The 20,196-nt window shown below is 37.0% G+C and overlaps 2 protein-coding genes and 1 pseudogene across 12 annotated transcripts in view; 1 reads left to right on the forward strand and 2 right to left on the reverse strand.

Annotated features, from left to right (window-relative positions):
* Nucleotides 1–22: 22 nt before the first annotated feature.
* The window catches only part of SPATA6L (spermatogenesis associated 6 like), a 52,458-nt gene continuing 32,284 nt past the window's right edge, over nt 23–20,196 (forward strand). For 2 of the 11 annotated variants that reach the window (XR_005657514.1, XM_039883800.1), the window contains exons 1-4: nt 6,004–6,042; nt 10,220–10,357; nt 12,876–12,924; nt 16,029–16,070. Coding sequence is in view for 5 of the 11 variants with exons in the window: in XM_039883800.1 (XP_039739734.1) it covers nt 6,004–6,042; nt 10,220–10,357; nt 12,876–12,924; nt 16,029–16,070 (268 nt within the window). In the remaining 6 variants the exon portion in view is untranslated. Of the gene's footprint in view, nt 55–5,721; nt 5,832–5,900; nt 6,043–10,219; nt 10,358–12,875; nt 12,925–16,028; nt 16,071–20,196 lie in introns of those variants that run through there. The other 9 variants (XM_039883959.1, XM_039883883.1, XM_039884122.1 and 6 more) reach the window with 9 other exon arrangements.
* On the reverse strand, nt 1,493–1,971 carry LOC120620270 (40S ribosomal protein S24-like; annotated as a pseudogene).
* On the reverse strand, nt 7,108–9,990 carry PLPP6 (phospholipid phosphatase 6). The gene has a single exon (XM_039884722.1). It carries the CDS (start codon nt 9,885–9,887, stop codon nt 8,997–8,999), a length of 891 nt encoding a protein of 296 aa, XP_039740656.1. The 5' UTR covers nt 9,888–9,990; the 3' UTR covers nt 7,108–8,996.

Consider the following 20,196-nt stretch of genomic DNA (forward strand, 5'->3'; position numbering starts at 1 on the left):
GCTTAAAGGGCGGGGCTGTGGGTTGAGCATCCAGGCTGGACGTTTAGTATCTGGGTATGGAAGTCTTTTTCAAAACTTGGTTTTCTGAAGCTTTCAGCGCTGCTGATTACTCCGAACAGCGCTGCGGGTTATGTAGTATTAAGTATCCGTTGTCATGTATTCCCTACGCTGTAAATAGTGGGTCCTGGGTGAAGTGTCCACGTGTTTAAAAACTGCAACTCACTGCTGTACGTTGATGTGTAAACCACTATTTCTGAAGCGGGAATTGAGGGAAAAGAAGGGAGAATTTTGAAAAGCGGAGCCAATTTTCCTCTCACTTCGAGTTACAAACAACGAGTTCTGCGAAACTTGGCTAGGAGGAGGACGCCAAAGATGTCTTGGGCTAAGCATCACTTTAAAAATTTAAGACGAGTCTCATTAACAGTGAAGGGATAGGGAAGGCTTCTTGTGTTTCTACACATCTCATTTAACCCTAAAGACTTGTCCTCTATTTATCCTATTTAGAAGAATAGGCTCAACATGCTTAAGGTCACACGTATAAAGGGGAAGAACTAAGATTACCCCAGGGAGTCTGAGGCAAAACATGCACGTTTAACAAGTATTGCTGTCCTCGTATTTAGATGTATGAAAACGAGACGCCATTTTTTTTTTTCAATCTATCAGATTGGCAAACTTTTGGAGTTAGTCAATACCCAGTGTTGACAAGATGTGAGGAAATGCTATTAGAGAAAATGTCGTTTGTGTAACCTTTTGGGAGGGGCAATTTGACAATATCAGAGGATTAAGTGCTTTGATTCAGCAATTTCACTACCAGGAAATTAGCGGTTATTTTTACACCAATGTGCAATGATTTACAAAGACGTTTACTGCAGCATATTTTCTTTTTTGTAGCAAGAAAAAAAACCTGAAACAATCTAATTGCTCATCAATAGAGGAACTTAAATAAATTATGGTCTATTAATAAAATGGGATATTATCAGTTTTTAAAAAGAATAAAATAGGTATAAATGTGTTGATATAGAAATATCTCCAAAATCTGTTGAGTTAAAAAAGTTGCAGATTAGTCACGTGTGTGTGCATATCTCTATGGAAAAAGAGAACGATCTAGTTTGTGTAAAAACAAGTGTGTGTATGTACACAGTGTGTACATATACGTACATGTGTATTGAAAATTCCCAGAGGGTAAACAAGAATTGTTAATGATTACCCTGGTGGGTAAGTTTGGGAGGAAAGTTTCTGAGCATCTTTTTTCCACTCTCTTAGCTTTCCTGTATTGTACTGTTTGAATATTTCCAATAAATATATTATACCTTAATAATTACAAATAAAAGTTGAGAAGCACTATGTCGAAACCTTTCGAGTTTAGGCATGAAAGCCATGGGAGAAAATATGACAGCAGCTAAAGCATGAAAAGAGGGGAGGCAAAAACAGCTTTGTTCACTTGCAGCTTTTTTTTTTCACATAAAAGTTCTTAGTTTACTAATCCTCTCATGAAAAATCTGATCACCAAATAGTCACTGACAAATCTTTACTCCTGTTGACCAATCTCCGCCTCGCTTTTTGCCAGCACCAACACTGGCCTTCACATTCCCTCTAACTTTCTTCATTCTGTTCTTGCATACCTTTCGCTGTTTTCTTGAGGCCTTTTTCTTCTTATAAAGGCCATGTCTTGCAAGTCTATATTTGGGTTCATTTTTCTTTGCATAGTCCAAGGGAATCATAAATCATGTCAAAGCCAGTTGTCTTGCCATCACAAAAATGGGTTCGGAATCCAAATACAAAGATGATGTCTGGTGTGGTCTTGTACGTTTTGGCTAGTTTTTCCTGAATTTCTGTCTTAGGTACTGTTGCCTTTCCAGGATGAAGGACATCGATGACCGTTTGTTTCCGCTGAAGTAGCCTATTGCTCATGAACTTCCTGGTCCGGATAGTTACTGTGTCATTCATGATAGTGGCAGACCCTCAAGCAGCCAGGGAAAGAAAGAGCACTTGCAGCTTTCATTTAAAGTAATTTATATTACTTTTATATTTAATTTATATTGCTTTAAATTACTTTAAAAATATTTCTCATAAGCTCCCAATGATTTCCCCATATATATCATTGGCCAGAACTGGCTTAAATAACTTTGATTCATTCCCGGGATCTAGATACATTGCCACCCGAGCAAGCCTGGGGTTCTATTGCCAGGAAGAAAAGCTTATAGGTGTTAGGTAATCACATTGTCTGCCATAACTGTTTAAATTCCTGTGATATCTAGTGCTAGCGGAAGTCTTGAGTATCATCTCTTAACCAACTCTACCCCCTGCCCACATCTCTCTTAATATGTTCATTGGCTTCCCTCAGTTCCTCAAACCTACCAATTTCTTTGCCCTTTACATTTGTTGTTCCCTTTGCTTCACTTTTAATTCTTTAAAAGTCATGCTAGTGGTCATGCTTTTCTTTTTAGATCTTGGATCAATTGTTATACTCTTAGAGAGGCTGACCTGTTCATTGGGTCTAAACTAGGTTCTTTTTCCCTCTTTAACCTGTAACCTATCTCACCCCCCTGGATATTTCCTTCCTAGCATTTATTATACTGTTATTATCTTATTTATGTTCACTTATTTATTATTTCTTCCTACACTAGAATATAAAGTCCCCAAGAGCATAAATTGTTTCTTGTTCACCCTTGTATACCTTCATTGTTCAGAAGGGTACCTAGCACATAGGAGGTACTCAATATACTATGTGCTGAATAGATGAATAAGGAACTAATGAATGGAAACAAGGATAGAAGGAAAGGTGTAGGATTAAATAAAGATGGAAGAGGGTAAAAAGGGAGTGGAAATTGGTATATTTTGGTAGCAGAAGAAAAGGTGAAAATAATAACACCAGAAGTAGCCTCATCTTAGCTATTGCTAACTTTGGCATCTAAATCCCATGCCAAGGCACAGTAGACACTTTTTACAAGCCTTGAAATTAAATCTTACTCTTTTCTACTTTCCTATATTGGATAATAAATATAATTTCTTGGAAATTGCTTTGGGTCATATTAGCCTACCTCTTTGAATGTATGTAAGACTTCTACTGAAGGGAATTTCATAGTAATACTACCAAGGATCCTCTTGATGGGCTATTTTACAATGGAAGGAAGGCCACATAAGGATATGATTGTTTTTATTAAGTATTGTCAAAGGCTTTTAAATTGTTATGAATTTTTTAAATATACAAAAGTATAGAATTATAAAGTAAACCCCATATATCCATCACCCAGATCAACAATTATAGAGATTTTGCTACATTTGCTGTATCCATTCCTTTCATTCATTTCCTGGAGTATTTGAAAACAAAATCATAGACATTAGATAATTTCTACAGTATACCTTAATATATATCTCTAAACAATGTTGATATTTGCCTTACATAAACTCAAGGACATTATCATATCTATCAAAATTACTTGCTTGATATTATCTAATACCCAAATCATAATCAAACTTCCCTGATAGTCTCAAATATTTTATGTAAGTTGGTTTGTTTGAATCAGGGTTCCAACAAAGTCCATATATTACATTTGGTTGTCAGGCCTCTTAAGTATCTTTTTGTCTAGAGCATTTCCCCATCACCCTTCCTTTATTTTTCAATGTCATTGATTTATTGCAGACTATTTGGGTCAGTTGTCCTGTAGAATGTCCCACATTCTAGATATGTCTGCTTCCTTGTGGTATCACTAACATATTTCTATCTCCCATATATCCTTTAAGTGAAGTTAGCTCTAGAGTAACACTGCAATAAAAGTTTCTGTGATCATAGAAATGGTCTCCCTGCACTATCCAATACAGTAGCCACTAGCCACATGCAGCTACTGAACCCTAAATGTGACTAGTACGAGTGAGGAACTGAATTAAAAATTTTCTTTAGTTTTAGTTAATTCAAATTTATATATACATGTGTGTACATGTATATGTGTGTGTGTATGTGTGTGCATATATATGTATATATATTTGTAATAATGAGATTCCACCTTGTCAGGGAGAGTGGCCTGGGTGGGCTATGTAAATCTGTGTACCTGTGCTATCCCGCTCATACAGTGGATGACAACCTAGGTAAAGGGTATAGAGTGAGGAAAAGAAAGGACCAAGAAACATTGCTTAAGCAAGTAGAGGAGGATGAACAGAGACAGAGAAAGAATGGCCAAAGAGTTGGAGAGAAACCAGAAGAGGGCCGTGCCCTAGGAGCCAAGCAAGGAGAGTCCAATTATATCCAGGAGAGTTGTTAGGCAAGGCGAGTCCAGTTAAGGCTAGGAAGAACATGGGATGGGACATTGTGTTTCTAGAGAATCTATGTTTTGGGGGCAGTGATGTGGCAGGATACACATGGATTTTAGTGTGGCTGCTTCCCTTTAGCGGTGTGGACTTGGGCAAAAGGCTGGCTGGCTTCAGATTCTGCATCTGTAAAATAGGAATAATAACATTTCTCTCAGAGAGTTATTGTAGGGATGAAATGAATTAGCATATGCAATGTGCCTAGTACTTCGCAGGTTTTCAATAAAGATTGATCCCTCCCTTCCATTATATCTCTAATCACTTATTTATCTGTTTTGATGGTCACTCTCCTTGATATCTTAGCCTTGGTTTTGGTTGCTTACTTGTGAGGATAAATGCAGATCCTTTTCCCATATATCACTGTATGAGCCTGGGTGCCAGCAAGCTGTTGTGAGCTGACAAATCAGTGCTCTGGATACTGTAGGGAGCCAAGTACCCACTTGTGCAGCTCTTAATATGTAGACAGAGCATTGAGGATTGGATAAGGACACAATATACTCTCCTTCATTATACTGAGTTTTTCATTTCCAGTTAACAAAATGAGTACCTAATTCTTGTCTCAGGACATCTTCTGGTACTTGCATTTTTCAGTTGTATAAATTTCCAATGCAAAATATTAGTAATAAACTACTTATCATAATTAAATTTCTTTTAAGAGACAGTATTGGCCCTACCAAATTTTTCCGCTTGGCTAGAAGCAGCCACTCCCTCCTTCCTTCCTTCATTTTTATCTGTTAAATATAGTAAATGGGAAAAAATGCAATTTTCTTTACCAGTTAGGAAATCTTGCTTTGCCTGCCACCTCTGACGGTTTTTGCAGTGTAACCCTTGCTTTGGCAACTTCAGTAACTACGCCTTGAGAGAGAATGTAATTCGATGCTTGCCTTAGGTTAGTTAACTAAACCCCAGAAAAGAGAGACTGACAAATATTTCTACTGCGGCTAAAAAGGGATACCTAACTTTTAAGCCTCTTAATATCCTTCGATTTCTAATTAGCGCAGTTTAATTTATTATTGACAGTGGCTATGTTCTCCCAACCAAACATGAGGCGATATTTCGTAATCAAGGGAGTACCTTCAAGGACAGGCTACTATATTAATTGGAATTGTTACAGAAATTCCCCCAGGGCTGGGGGAAGGTGTCGTATAGTTAACAAAAAATAGGTAGCACTTAAATTATAATGGCACTACAATCAGATCCACTTTTAGAATGGGCACTGTAAACATTTTAACAGTGATTGGAACCATAAAGAGTTGATGGAAAGAGTTGGTGGAAAGGAAACTAGAGCTTTTATCATCCTTGCGATCAGACTACTACCTCATTACCGAGTCATTCTCTCCCGCTGGCGCACAGCTTCGGAAGTACACGTCAAGACTGCGTGTTCCAAGCGGTACACAGTGGCCGAGCTCGCTTGCGCCTGCGCAGTGGACCTTGCTCGTGTTCTAGGGTGGAAGGTTGCGCGTTTGAGTGTCCATGGCAACGCGACGCTACAGCCTTCTGGAAGGCTTAGCTCCAGCTCCTGTAGTGTGAGACCCGTCTGGGTGGGAGGGACCTGGGGGGGACAGATGGGGGTAGGAGGAGGGTGGGGGCTGGGGAAGCTACTGTGCCCCAGAGATTGAGCTAAACTAAGAAAAGTCTGTCCAAGGCTCAGCACAAAAGGATCTCTTCATTCCGGTCCTTTCGCCCACGCAGGGAACGATGCCTTTGGAGGTAGTGGTGGAGCTGCAGATCCGCGCGGTAAGAGATCGACGAACTTCCCCGCTCCTTGCCCCAAATCAGACTCTTTCCTCAGGGTTCTTAAATGGTCCCGGGTCGTTTTCACCACCCCCTCCACACCTCACCACATCATTCTCTTTTGGAACAAATCGTACTTGTGTTCCTACGATTTCTCTACACTGGTCTTCCCTGACTTCCTGACCTTTCATTCAGCTCAACGTCTCCCCACCGTTTTTCCCCCTAAAGCCAACTTGTTACTCAGCTTTATCCCGAAAATTTCTATTCTTTTAAACTAACCTTGCATTAAGTCCAAGAAGGATTTTTTTTACAGGGTAAAGATTTGTGAAAGGTTTTTTCTTTCTTTCTTTTCTTTTTTCTTTTCTTTTCTTTTCTTTTCTTTCTTTCTTTCTTTCTTTCTTTCTTTCTTTCTTTCTTTCTTTCTTTCTCTCTCTCTCTCTTTCTTTCTTTCTTTCATTCAAGAAAACCACTTTTAAACAAAAAGAGAATTTAATTTCAAAAAGCTGCATCACTTCCTGATAATTTTTCATTTCTATGAAACAAACAAATATTATTTAACCTACTTCTAGAAATAGCTCTGGCTTGCTACTTCCAAAAAGTAAATCAATCAACAACTGTTTTGTAATTATCCACTGAATCCTGCTTGAGTTGCTGTGGTAGTGACTCCATTGTTCCTGCTTGGGGTCAGTCCTTCCTTTTATTTCAGCTTCCATTTTCCAATCCTTCCATCTGTAGTTAGTAACAGACTGTCATGCAGCTTTGTCTGCAAGCCATAGGGGCTACTCTCCTGGCCATGATTACAAGCAAAAATGGCAACAGGTTATGGCTATGGAAAATCTGGTTAGCCTCCATATGAGTGACAAATGCTGTGGTTTCATCATACATGCAGTTACGAAATAAAGAGAATATCCTGGATTTGTCCCACTTTGATAGCAAATAGAACTAGGATTTATCAATTACGAGCTCTCAAAGTTGTACAATAAGGTGAAGGAATTCTTGAGAAGTGAAGTGATAAATCAGTCTTCCTCCTCATCAAGGCAAAAATTAAACAAATTTCATCTCACTTCATTCAACGTTATTGGTTAATTTTATTTAGATTTTTAAAATACATTCTTCAGTACACAATTAATAGTGAAATCAGTTTTCTACTCTACAGTACTTAGGATGCTCCAAAAACAGGGTGAATTGATCTGTGTTTTATAAGCCAGCAAACTCAGGCCCCAGCAACTAAGACAGGGAATTCCAGAAGTATAACCAGGAACCAGAAGGTAAGCCTAATTTTGAGTCTCCAGTATTCAGACTTGTGGACCTTGCAAGAGGAAATATCTTGCTTCCAAATATCTGGCCTGAATATTGCTGCAATTAAAATAAAGGATCTAAGATTAAATAATAAAGCAAACCACTTACAGCTTCACAGCTTGGCTGATTCAGCAAGTGAAGAGGTAGTCTGTATTTAGGATGATGCGGGAATGCAAATATTATTTTATTTTGAAGAGTAGCTTCCTTTCTCATTGTGCCTCTCTTGCTCAGAGTTAACATTTCAAATCAGAGCCTACTTATTGCAGCCATTCTTCAGATTCCTATGTGCATTGCTATATGACACACCAAAGGCCATAATAACCCTTTCTATATATAAATGTCAAAATAGTTGGTCATTAAGATTATCTGAAGACCTCAGTATCATAGGTAATTTAAAGGTTCTTATTTTCAGGTAGAGCAGCATTTAAAGCATATCCCTTTTCTGTCTTTCCTGAACTTGGTGGTTTTGGTCTTGTGATTTGGGGAGGTACCATGGATAAACTGCTTTAAATGTAAAGGTCAATGTAAATGGAAATTTAGGAGTTAGTTATATTTTGTGCCTGGTATAGCAGCAGACTCCCCTGATGAACTTCAAATTAAATACTGTTACCTAAAGTGTGCTATAAACAGAGAAACGGAATTTCATATGAAAAACTAATATACAAGGTCATCCTTCTGGTATATATGAAAAACTTTATGGATTACTTTCCCATTTTATTACCTTAGTAGAGGAGCATTTTCTTTATTCAGTAGAGATGATGGGCAGCAAGGCCGCATTTCTTGCTATACTGATCCATTGACAAAATATATGGTTAGCCTGTCCCCAAACTCTCACTTCCTCTGACCTCCTCAGCAGCTTAGCTTTTCTGCCTTCTCTCAGGCCATGCTATTGGGTCTCAACAGAATTAAGCATGAGGCCATAGTCCCATCCTTCCTTTTCTATGGGGACAATAGATATGCTATCTTTAAGTGTTTCTTCTTCGTTAAGTTCTTGGCTTGTTTTCTGAAAGCTAAAATGCAATGTTAGTAGTGGGAAATAAATATAAATGTAAAGATCTTTTGAGGAGTTAGAGGGAAAGATATGCACCATAATCTCTTATCACCCCAGTCCACAAAGATGGAAGAAACAATAAACTAAAAAAGCTTACCAAGAAAATCAGGATTAAGAGGACCAATGTCTTAGTCTTAAAAAATTGTTTAAAATCTACCGTAGGAAATGAACTAGGATTAGTACGTGGCTTATCTGCAGGTATATGTACAGAATGAAGATCAGGTTTCTTTTTCAAAGTTCAATTTACAAGTGATATGTTGCCTTATAGGATTACTACAAAACACAATTTTACTGATGTCAACGTTTTAAAAAACAGCAACAATATAATCACCCCAGCTCGATTTCTTTGCAGTTTTCCTGGAGATATAAATAGTTGTTTAATAAATACATAATAGAGAGAGTTTTTTTCTTTCTGTAATATGTCTGTGATCAGTAATGGCAGCATGTGCTCCAGCCTAGCAACCCATCAAGATGGTAGAACACCTGAAATCTCAAAGGAAGCCTGAAATGTCCTAAGAGGGACAAGCAGGATGGCTGCTGGTTTATGTTGGTATGATTGCATGTGGAAATCTTCAGATCTCCTGGTTCAGTAATGAATGAGATGGTGTTACTGTTGGTTCCACAGTACAAAGAGGACTGGAGCATTCTGTGGTGAGAGCCAGCAATAGTCCACGATGCTGTACTGCAAGTAGCCTAGAAAAAAGCCAAAAGCCACATCAGTGACATTGTGCCGTCCCAGCATGACCCTGGAGAGGCCTAATATGAAGGCCCACAGTACCACCAGTACCCTCAGTGGAATGGCCAGCACCAGGTGGTTCAAGATGAACCGCGAAACCAGGGCGGCCCTGGTGGCATGGCCCGAGGGGAAAGAGTACTTGTCTACTGAGAGGGTGACAAACATGTCCATCTGGTTGTGGGCCGGGCGGCGCCTGCGGACCAACCCCTTAAGCAGGGCCACCAGCAGCAGGTCCAACAGCAGCGCGAAGAGCAGGTTCATCAGCACCTCACGCCCGGCCCAGCTGTTGCTCCTGGACAGGCAGTAGAGAGTGCCCAGTAGCCAGGGGATGCCGTGTCCAGAGATCTCCAACAGCTTCATAAGGGGCCGCATGCTTCCCCAGGACGAACTCTCTCCCGCGCACACCCCCAGTTTCTTAGACAGCCATAGGTCGATGGCCAGGAGACAGCGCAGGGCGATGCCCAGGAAGGACGGGTTCAGGTCCATGCGGTCCTCCTCGGGCAACTGGGGCGGTGACGCCTGCGAGGGGCCCGCTCCTGCCACAGGAAAGGAGCCTCGGCGGTGCACCGGGCTCTCGGACGCGCGGAGCCGGGGGCAGGTGGCATCCGCGCCTGGCGCTCGGCTGCTGAGCAGAGACTGGAATTCGAACCTGCTGCTGCAGCTGCTGCCACCGCCTCCATGGGCTGGGCTGCCGGGGCTGCTGCTGCTTGAGGCGGCGGCGCCCAGTGGGCGTCCCTCGACATTCCTCCTGGGGCTCGGCATTGCGGAGAGCGGCCTGGACCCCGGGACCCAGCCGGCCTAAAGACGTATTCCCTGGCCCTGCAGCCTCTTCCGCTTCCGCACTGCCATCCTTTAGGGGCGGGGAAAGAAAAGCGCGAGAGGACGATTGTGACACCTGGCGGAGACGAAGAGTTGAATTGGATTTACAATCTGGGGAAGGAGAGGAGAGGGGGAGGGTATTCAGGTGAGGGGCTGCGGTACTGGGGGAAATTTGGCAGTGTTTGTTGGTTAGGGAAAATGGGGCCCCGTTTAAAAAAACAAAACAAACCCTGTTCTCTACTCCTCGACCCTCCCCCCCCCCTTTTTTTTTAAAGATTTCTTGCCCAGGAGTGTTCCTTCCTGACAAGCAAGATGTGTACCTTGGGGTTTACCTCCTGAATCAGTACCTGGAGACAGCCTGCTTTCCGTCTGTGTTCCCTATTATGATTCAGCAGAGAATGACATTTGAAAAGGTGATCTTGACTTTCTCACTGCTAAATGGAAATTTAAAATTTGCTGATCATTTAATGGTTCTTATAAAGAATACAGTTCTTATAAAGTTATTTTGTAAGTTTCCTTTTAAGAAATTACTTGAAGGCACCTCAGAACAGTACAAAATCATTGTTGGAGGACTTGCTTTTGCAGCCTGGGTATGAGCCAAGTTCTGTCAACCTAGTGCTAAAAACTCTGGCAGATGTTTTCTATTCTTGGAACTCCCGTGGCATTTTCTAACTGGAGCAGAGAGAGCATTTTCTATGTTCTTGGAGGTGTTAGAGGCAGTTGCATTACATTTATGACAGGAATTATCAATAAACAAGCAGACCTTAGAAACAAACTTTTTTAGACTCAGAAGAATCATAGAACATTATATTCAGATTAGTTAAGTACTATATCTGAAATCCTATAACAAAACGAGAAGGCTCTACAGATTTATTGCGTTTTCTTAAATCATACTTGGTTTATTTAGCAACAATGATAAAGCTAGACTCCATTCCAATGAATATGATCATGATATAGTCAAACCATTACCAACCTTTGTCCCACTTCAGAATGTTAATTTCATTACTATGCAATTATAAGCCTTTGAAATTATAAGCCTTTGGAATTTGGAGATAGAATCAATCCGATTCCTTTAACCTTGATAAGTCTGATGTTTTTGCCCCACAGAGGTGATTCTTTTGGGGAGAGGTTGAATATGGGAAGTGTCCACGGTAAAGCCCATCACTTTTAAAGATGTAGATGGTGGTGCTAGAAAATGACCTGTTTCCTTTTGAGAATGGGTGAGGAAATGAGGATTGATTTCCTAACAGGCTAGAGCTATATGTAATGTTTTATAAATTGCAGTCCGTTAATTTAAATAAAGTCTACCAAACTGGTTGTATAAGAGAGGAGAGGAATAAGTGGACATTACTTTAAAACATACAGTCAGAATCCAAAAGAGCCTTCTTCTACCATTTAGATGTTGATAATGGTAAAAAGAGGGTGGTAAAATTCTAGTCTATTTTTTTCCCCAAGAATTTTCTTATTATATCAATTTTAAATTTGCTTCTGTATAAGAAGCCAAAGTATACAAAATCAAAGAAGCAAAAAATGATAAATGACCTTGGAGGTCATCTAGTCCCACTTTCTTGACTTGTAGAAGAGAATGAGCCTCAGAGTCACATTCTAGATGCCACTACTGTTCTGTTGTAAAGCTGGGTATTTGAGATTACTAGTCAAACACATGATGGGGCATTTTTCATTTTATAAAATGCAATTAAATAAGTGCTTTATTTTAAATTTTGAAAATTGCCCTCTTGTATGAGCTGTTTGGGTTCATATTCCAGCTTTCTTCCAGTTGGCTCCAGATTTGTTGTATCTGTTCCATTCTCTAGCTGCAAATATTTGCAGCAAGTAACAAAAAACATTTTCTCCTTGGACTTTCTGTATAATTCAGAATTGAATGTTCTAAAGCATTTGGATAAATAAGAAATTACTTATAAAGAATGTATGAACTATTGTGTTTGAGCAGTTCGTGTTGGTCATTTACTCCCCAAGATCATACTTGAGAAAGTCCTTAGACATGGATGAAGTGAAGGGATGCAATTATTGAAATAGTTCAGGGGGAAAAAAATTACCCACATTTGTTTGATAAATTCAAGTCAGTAAGAAATTACAGGGGTCAGCCTCCATTTTTGTAGTTAAAATAGACCAGGCTTTGGATCAAGAACAGATTTTGACTATGTGTAAGTTTAAACACCATTTAAATGAGAGCTTTAATGCCTAAAATCAAGCTCCTCTGAAAACTTCTTATTTCTCTATGGGGTTCTAGCATTCAGGAAGAGAGATGTGATATGCCTTTTATATCAGTCCTATTTCGGGCCTTTTTTATCTCAAGGACAGAATATGCAGATTTGGCAATGGCTAGACAGGCATCTCAGTGTTTTTCTTGCGCTTCATGATACACTTAAAACTTATGAGGCTGTCTCTCTCTAGTTATTTTTTAATTCTGTAGGGGTATAGGTACTACTTAGTTTTTCTTTTGTGTTACACATAGAATTTTTATTTGTATTTTTTTGGGGGGGGGCGGGGGAGGCACAAGCAATTCCTTGGCAAGAGAAGTCATTCTTCAGTTAACATTTTATGAGTATCTGTGGTATGCAGACTGTTTTTCTAGGTACTCAAACAAAACTCTTTGAAGCTGATGCCAGAAGTGCTTTTAGCAACAAACAATAGGGCTAGGTCAAGTTGATGACATTTTGAACTTTAGTAGATTCATCTAACTCAGATTTTCCTTGCACTTGGTATTGTTTTGTGATTTCTCATTCATTCATTCTGTAGTCATTTGTTAAACTTTTAACTACATATCTGTTAAAGGTATTCCTGTTGAATACTAAAATATTCTATGGCTGGATTTGGTATGTGTTAATTATTTGGAAGAATATAATCTACAATATTTTTTAGTATATATTAATAAAACTGAAAATTTATTTTCCACATTTTTTCCCACAGTTATTTGAAAATGCAGTAGATCCTGGGGCTGTAGCAGATATTTTAGAAAGTAGGTATTCACCAAAAAAAAGAGAGAGAGAGAGACTATTGTGTGTATGTAAATCACAGAATTCACTGGTATAAAATTCTACTATTTTCTAAGTTGTGATACTTCCACGTTCAATCCATATTTATATTCAAAAGAGTCTAAAATTTGAATCATGTTTTTGACTCAGTTATAACTCCTTTTTTAGATATAGATGGGGTATACTGGATGGTACCATTCTGTTTATTTTTTACAATTAAATGGTTTTATTCAGAATTGTGTAACCATCACCATAATCAATTTTAGAACATTTTTTATCTCCACAGAAGGAAACCCTGTATAATTCTTCCTCATCCCTCCCAGCCCTAGGCAACTACTAACCAATCTTTCTGTCTCTAGATTTATTTATTCTGGATATTTCATATAAATGGAATTATACAATATGTATTCCTTTGTGACTGGCTTCTTTCATTTAGCATAATGTTTTCAAGGGCATCCTTGATGTAGCAAGTGTCAGTACTTCATTTCTTTTTACGGCCAAATAATGTTCCATTGTGTGAATATGTCACATATCATTTATCCATTCATCAGTTGATGGGCATTTGTGTTGTTTTCACTTTGGGGCTGTGATGAATAATGCTGCTATGAATATTTGTGTACAAGTTCTTTCGTAGACATGTTTTCATTTCTCTTGGCTATATATCTAGGAGTGGAATTGCTGGGTCATATGGTAACTCTGTTTAATTTTTTAACTGTTTACCAAAGCTGCTGCATCATTTTACATTCCACCAGCAATATATAAGAGTTCCATTCCTCCATATCCTGGCCAACACTTGTTATTATCTATTCTTTAGATTTGTAGCTATCCTTGTGGGCATGAAGTGGTATCTCATTGTGGTTTTGATTTGCATCTTCCTGATAACTGATGATATTGAGCATTTTTTCATGTGCTTAATGGCCATTTGTATATCTTATTTGGAGAAATGTCTATATTTAGATCCTTCGTCTATATTTTAATTAGGTATTTATCTTTTTATTATCGAGTTGTATATTGTTTGTATATTATACATATAAGTCTCATATCAGATGTATGATTGACAAATATTTCCTCCCATTTAGATTACTTTTTTACCTCTTAATGGTGTTTTTTAAAACAAAATTTTTTTAATTTTGACGATTTTTATTTTATCTATTTTTCTTTTGTTATTTGGGCTTTTAATGTTATAACTAAGAAACCACTGTCTAATTCATGTTACAAGATTCATGTCTATGTTTTCTTTTAAGAGTTTTATAGTTTTAGGTCTTACATTTAGGTCTGTAATACATATTGAGTTTATTTTTGTAAATGGCATGAGGTAGAGATCCAACTTCATTTTTCTGCACCTGGATATTCAGTTATCTCAGTACCACATGTTGGTAAGAGTATTTTTTCCCTGTTGAATAGTCTTGGCATCTTTGTTGAAAATCACCTGACGATAAATGTGAGGGTTTCTTTTGGGGCTCTCAATTCTATTCCATTGATCCATATATCTGTCAGTACCACACAGCTTGATTATTGTAGCTTTGTTGTATGTTTTGAAATCAGGAAGTATGAATCCTCCAACTTAATCCTTCTTTTTCAAGACTGCTATTGCTATTTGGGTTCCCTTGGTTTTCCATATGAATTTTAGGATTAGCTTGTCTCTTTCTGCAAAGAAGCCTGCTAGGATGTTGGTGGGGATTGCATTGAACCTATAGATCAATTTGGGGAATATTCCCATCTTAACAATATTAAGTATTCTAATCCATGAACATGAAATGTGGTGAGATTAAATTGAATGTAAGGAATTTAGAGCCTGAGACAAATGAAGTGTTTAACATTACAATTGGGGCGATAATTGGCAAGGATATATTTCCTCCTCCCTCTTGGAAAACCTGAACTATGGGCTGTCTTGGCTTTAAGTTTCTTGGCATTTAAAATTCTGTCTGAGTGCATTTATATATTTTTTATAAGTCTACAAAAGAAAGATTTTACTTTTATTGTGTATTTTTCCAGTTTTTTTTGAGAAATAATTGACATATAGCATTGTAAGTTTAATATGTACAACATATTGATTTGATACACTTATGTATCACATAATGATTACCACTATAGATATTAGCTAACACCTCCATCACATCGCATAATTGCCATTTCTTTTTTGTGGTGATAACCTTTAAGATTAAGGGTTTTAGCAACTTTCAAGTACAATTGACCCTTGAACAACACTGGGATTAGAGGCGCCAACCCCCTGCAGAGTTGAAAATTCAGTATAACTTTTGACTATAGAGTCAGCCCTTTGCATTTGAGGATTCAACCAAATATGGATGGAAAACTGTATTTTCGATCTGTGGTCATGGTTAGGAATGCAAAAATACTGTATTTCATCCATGGTTGGTTGAATCCTTAGATGTACAACCTTAGATACAAAGGGCAGACTGTATTTATTGAAAAAAATCCACGTATAAGTAGATGCTCGTTTCAAACCCATGTTGTTCAAGGGTCATCTGCATATAATACAGTATTATTAACTATTCTCACCATTATTGTCTATTTTTAAATGTTTTCACTTTTAACATTTTGTGGGAATTATCTTTGATTTTTTATTGTTACACATTTATGTTTTAAATAACTTTTAAGATTTTGAATTTTATTCTCGTCCTTGTAGACATTGTACTTGGGCTCAATATTTCTAAATATATTTTGAACTTGGAAAATATTAAAAAATGTTAATTTTATATCTAACATATAGTCATATCATACTATTTTTAGCAAGATAAAGTTTTATAGGTTAATGGATAACAGCAATTGCATTTTGAATTTTTAAAGTGAAAAGCTTATTGTTATTTAAATGACTTATGAATATATTTTTAAGAGAGGAAATATTGCATTTATTTTGTCAATACTTTTCAGGGGATGAAATGCTACTTTTTTAACACGGTTATTCCATGCCCTTGATTTATTGGGTCTAGAAATAACTGAGTCATTGTTGGTATGGCACTTATTATTAATAATGTAAATGCGATGTTATGGCAGTTTTAAAGTTAGCAATAAGTAAAATATTCTGGCGATTTTCTAAAGTATTAAAATTTCATTTTTTCTTTTTTAGGCTTCTTAACCAGGTTTGAATTAATACAGCTAGTGTCTCCAGGTAATGTGCCAATAAACACATTTCTAAATTAGCTTAATTTACATTTAAAAGGATTTTGGCAGGACAGAATGGGTACTGGCATTTAAAAGTTGTGCTTTATATAATATTCACTTTTTTTTCTCTTTTAGTCTGTTGAATTTTGTCCAATTTCAGAATAGTAACTTTATGGGTTTGGTGGTTCTTTGACTTTCCATTTTTTATAACTTTATCTAATTAGTATCAAATAATTTTTTCAGTCCTGTATCAGCTTCTTTTAAGTTTTTGCCTTTGACTATGTTCTAATTTGTGGGGGCGGTGGGTGGGGAGAGAGTACATTGTGTGTATGTTTGTAAAACCCGAGGCTATCTTTTCTATTCCATGCTGGAACAGAGCTGGCAAACTTTGGCCCTGAGGCCAAATTCAGCTGTGGTATGTTTTTGCATGGCTCATGAACTCAGTCTCTATACTTTTAAAAATTGAGATTTAATTCGTATATTATAAAATTCACCATTTTCAAGTGTACAATTCAGTTGTTTTAGTGTGTTCACGAGCTTGTGCAACCGTGACCACTATCTAATTCCAGAACATTTTTATTACCTGGAAAGAGACCCGTACTCATTAACAGTCACTTCTCATTCCCTCCTTTCCATAGCCCCTAACCACCACTAATCTACTTTCTGTCTCTATCGATTTGCCTCTTCTGGATATTTCATATAAATGGAATCAGACAATATGTGGTCTTTTATGTATGGTTTCTTTTTCTTAATATGTTTCAAGGTTCATTTGCATTATAGCATATATCAGTACTTCATTCCTTTTTATTGCCAAATAATATTCTTTTATGTTGAACATACCACAGTTTGCTAATCCATTCATCAGTTGATAGACTTTGCATTGTTCCCACTTTTTGGATATTATGAATAATATTGCTACCAGTACTCATATATTGTCTTAAATGTAGCTGATGATCATCTGATTTTATTCTGATTTTACAGTCCTGTGTGTGTGTTTGTGTGTGTGTGTGTGTGTGTGAGAGAGAGAGAGAAGGAGAAAGAGAGAGATTGAAAAAGACAGAGAGAGAGACAGGGGAGAGAGGGAGAGAGAGAGCGCGCGCGAGAGAGAGCGCGCGGGAGAGAGCAAGAGCACGTGAGCAGGGGGTGGAGGGAAAGTAACTAAAACTCAGAAACATTTCTAATTCTCTTTTGATCTTTTTTTGCTATTATACATTTTTTCCTTTTCCTTTCCCAAAGGAAAATATCCACAATTTTACCTTGTTGTAAAAAGCATCCTTTTAAAAATATTTTCGTGAACTTGTTTCTTCATATTTTTCTGTGGATAAAAGAATACATAGATATGGAATTTTTACATAAATAGTGTCACATACATTTTCTTCTATTTTTAGCTTCCCTCATTCTATATCGCCATTGTCATTTTAAAAGCATTGTTCTGCATCATTATTTTTAATAGTTATAAAAAATTTCATTAAATTATTTGTGTTTTCATAGATTTATAATCTATGTATACAATATTTTAGGTTTTGGTTTTTCACTTTACATTGTTACCTGTAGTTTACTTATTTGTCATTTTCAATAGCTATGTACTTTTCCATTAGTGTTATAATTACCCTTAAATTGATATTGTTAAGCATTTAGGTTTCCTTTGTCTTTCAAATTTTCATAAAAATTATTCTTTCCTGTTACTATATTTTCAAAGAATAGAATTGCTAGATTGAACCATGTCTTGTAACCTGGTAGTAAACCGATCCACAGCAAGTTTCCACTACTTCAACTGCATTCAGCAGTGTATAGTGTGCCCATTTTGCATATTCTAGCCGATGCTGGAGATTATCTTTTCGATTCACTGTGTTTACAGAATGTGTACAAAATATATCTTACCATATTTTATGACCCTTTCTTTTTAGATATCACTTGTGACAACTTAAGATTTACTTCTTACAATTTTCCATTTTCCCATGTCATGATTTGTTTTCTTTCTTTCCTTCTATGTGATATGACTGTCAGTATCTTTTGATTACTTGTGGAGTGATGTCTGGATGGTAACATTGCATGAAATAAATTCCAGATATTTTTTTCCAAAGTTTCTAGTCAGTTATGCTCAATACATATATATTTTTCCTGTTTTATTGCATTATTTTGATTTTTTATTGCATGAACTTTTCTTTTTCTTAAGAAAGCGTGGGAGAAGGAAAGGGGGCCTGGCAGATGCCTCAGCTAAAGGAGAGGTGGCTAGAGAGGCTTCTGTGAGGATCGTAGCCCTATCCGCGGTAGCTGTCACTGAAGCAGGTCAAGGCCCGCAGAGAAGTGGTCCCAAGATTCTCTAGTTCTTTCTTCTGCCTTTTGGTTCATTGGCAGAAACAGGCTCTGAAAACAGATAAGAACCTCATTCTCCATGGATCTAGGGATAGACACTCTTGTAAATGTCATTACTTTCTTAGACATAAGTGAGGAAAGATCAGAGATGTTCCCTACTTGTTTTTCAGAAATTCTCATTGAAAGTTTTTCAGCCTCAAAGTGACAGGCTAAAATCAGGGCATTGAGTTTTTTTCCCATAAGTTTTTTTTTTTTTTTAATTTGACCCAGTTTTATGTCTAAACATAAATCACTGCTAACTGGCAAATTATATTTTAGTATGCTAGTAAAATAGAGGCAGGCTCATTTTGGTCTTACTTAATTTACATGAATTAAAAAATTACCCAATATCTAAATATTCTTGCTATAAAATTCTTAATTAACACAAATTTTATGAAATAAAAAGCCAAAAGCCACATTCATCAACGACCCCTGACTATAATTACTATTAACAACTTGTTGTATGTCTTTTTAGACCTTTTAAGATATATTTAGTATATATATTTAGTATATTCAACCAACCCTAAAATATATACATATGTATACATACACACATATGTATACATATATAGTAAATATGTCTAGTATTTAGTATATGCATATTTAGTATTATATTTTTGTTGAATAAACAAGTTGAATATACAACTTGTTTATTCAACATATAACTGCCATATGTTTTTCACATTGACCAGAAATCCATCTGTGAGAAAGTATCAAGAATAGTTTTAAACTATGATGATTGGAGAATATTGAAGCTGGCTATATGCATACTGTTTATAACTCAAAAATTAATCATCTACAAAATGGAGGCTTTATTATATACTTGCTTGCCTTTTTGCTACAGTCCTTCAGATTGTAATTATATTTAAATTGCTCAAAATAAGAATTAATTTCACTCAATTTCAGATGCATTACAGATTGACCAGCATTTGTCCAACAATTGTTTATAAAGGGTTTATATGTATACTTGCCCTATACTGTGCTACTTCCTGGTATCACACAGGTAGCACCGGTCACAGAATGGCAGAGGTGAACAGATACAGTCCTTGATACTAGATAATTAAGTAAAAATGATCTGCTTAAAGTCTTGTGTGGATTGCACTGTGTTAGTCACGTGAGCGAGCCACATCTGGGTTCTCAGAGGCCAGTTCTTCATCGGTAAAATTGTTACCTTTTCATTTTGTTGTATATATTATTGTTTGTTATTTTTCTCATCACTTTTAAACACTCTTATTATAGTCAAAAGACACATTATGACCATTAAGTTAATGATACTAGCACCTCAGATTTTAATACAGTTTTATTGCTAAAGAAAGAAGAGATCCAATGATTTGGCATAGAAGCAATAGACTCCTCTTGTTCTTCAGTTTACGAAGATGGGAAAAAGCAAATGGGCACAGGGGGGCAGCATAATCCTGGTTGACAGCTTGGTGCTTTCTTTTTATAGACCTCTTAAATAAAAACCTCTACTTTGGTATACACCATGTATATTCAGTCCAGCTGTAAAATGCTATTTTAGTGGACACCCATTTCCTGAACCAGAGCTTGATTTTATACTTTGTCATGATGTTTACTAGGCACCAGCAAGGAAAGAACTTCTGCCTCAGATAATCTGATTTTGAATTCCTACTTTGCCATGTGGCATCATGACAAGTGTCTCTAACTCTCAGATGCTCAGTTTCCTTATTTGTAAAGAAGGAATCAAATAAGACTCTGTATTGGGAAGTAAGTTGTCAATTCTGATATGCTCTATAAATGATAGATATTTTTCGAACCAA

Source organism: Pteropus medius, unplaced genomic scaffold (assembly GCF_902729225.1).
Source record: "Pteropus medius unplaced genomic scaffold, Ma_sr-lr_union100, whole genome shotgun sequence".
NCBI classification, from domain to species: domain Eukaryota; kingdom Metazoa; phylum Chordata; class Mammalia; order Chiroptera; family Pteropodidae; genus Pteropus; species Pteropus medius.

Bases quoted from the DNA above. Each gene is read 5' to 3' on its own strand.
- PLPP6 (XM_039884722.1), bottom strand. From the start codon at position 9,887: ATGCCGAGCCCCAGGAGGAATGTCGAGGGACGCCCACTGGGCGCCGCC.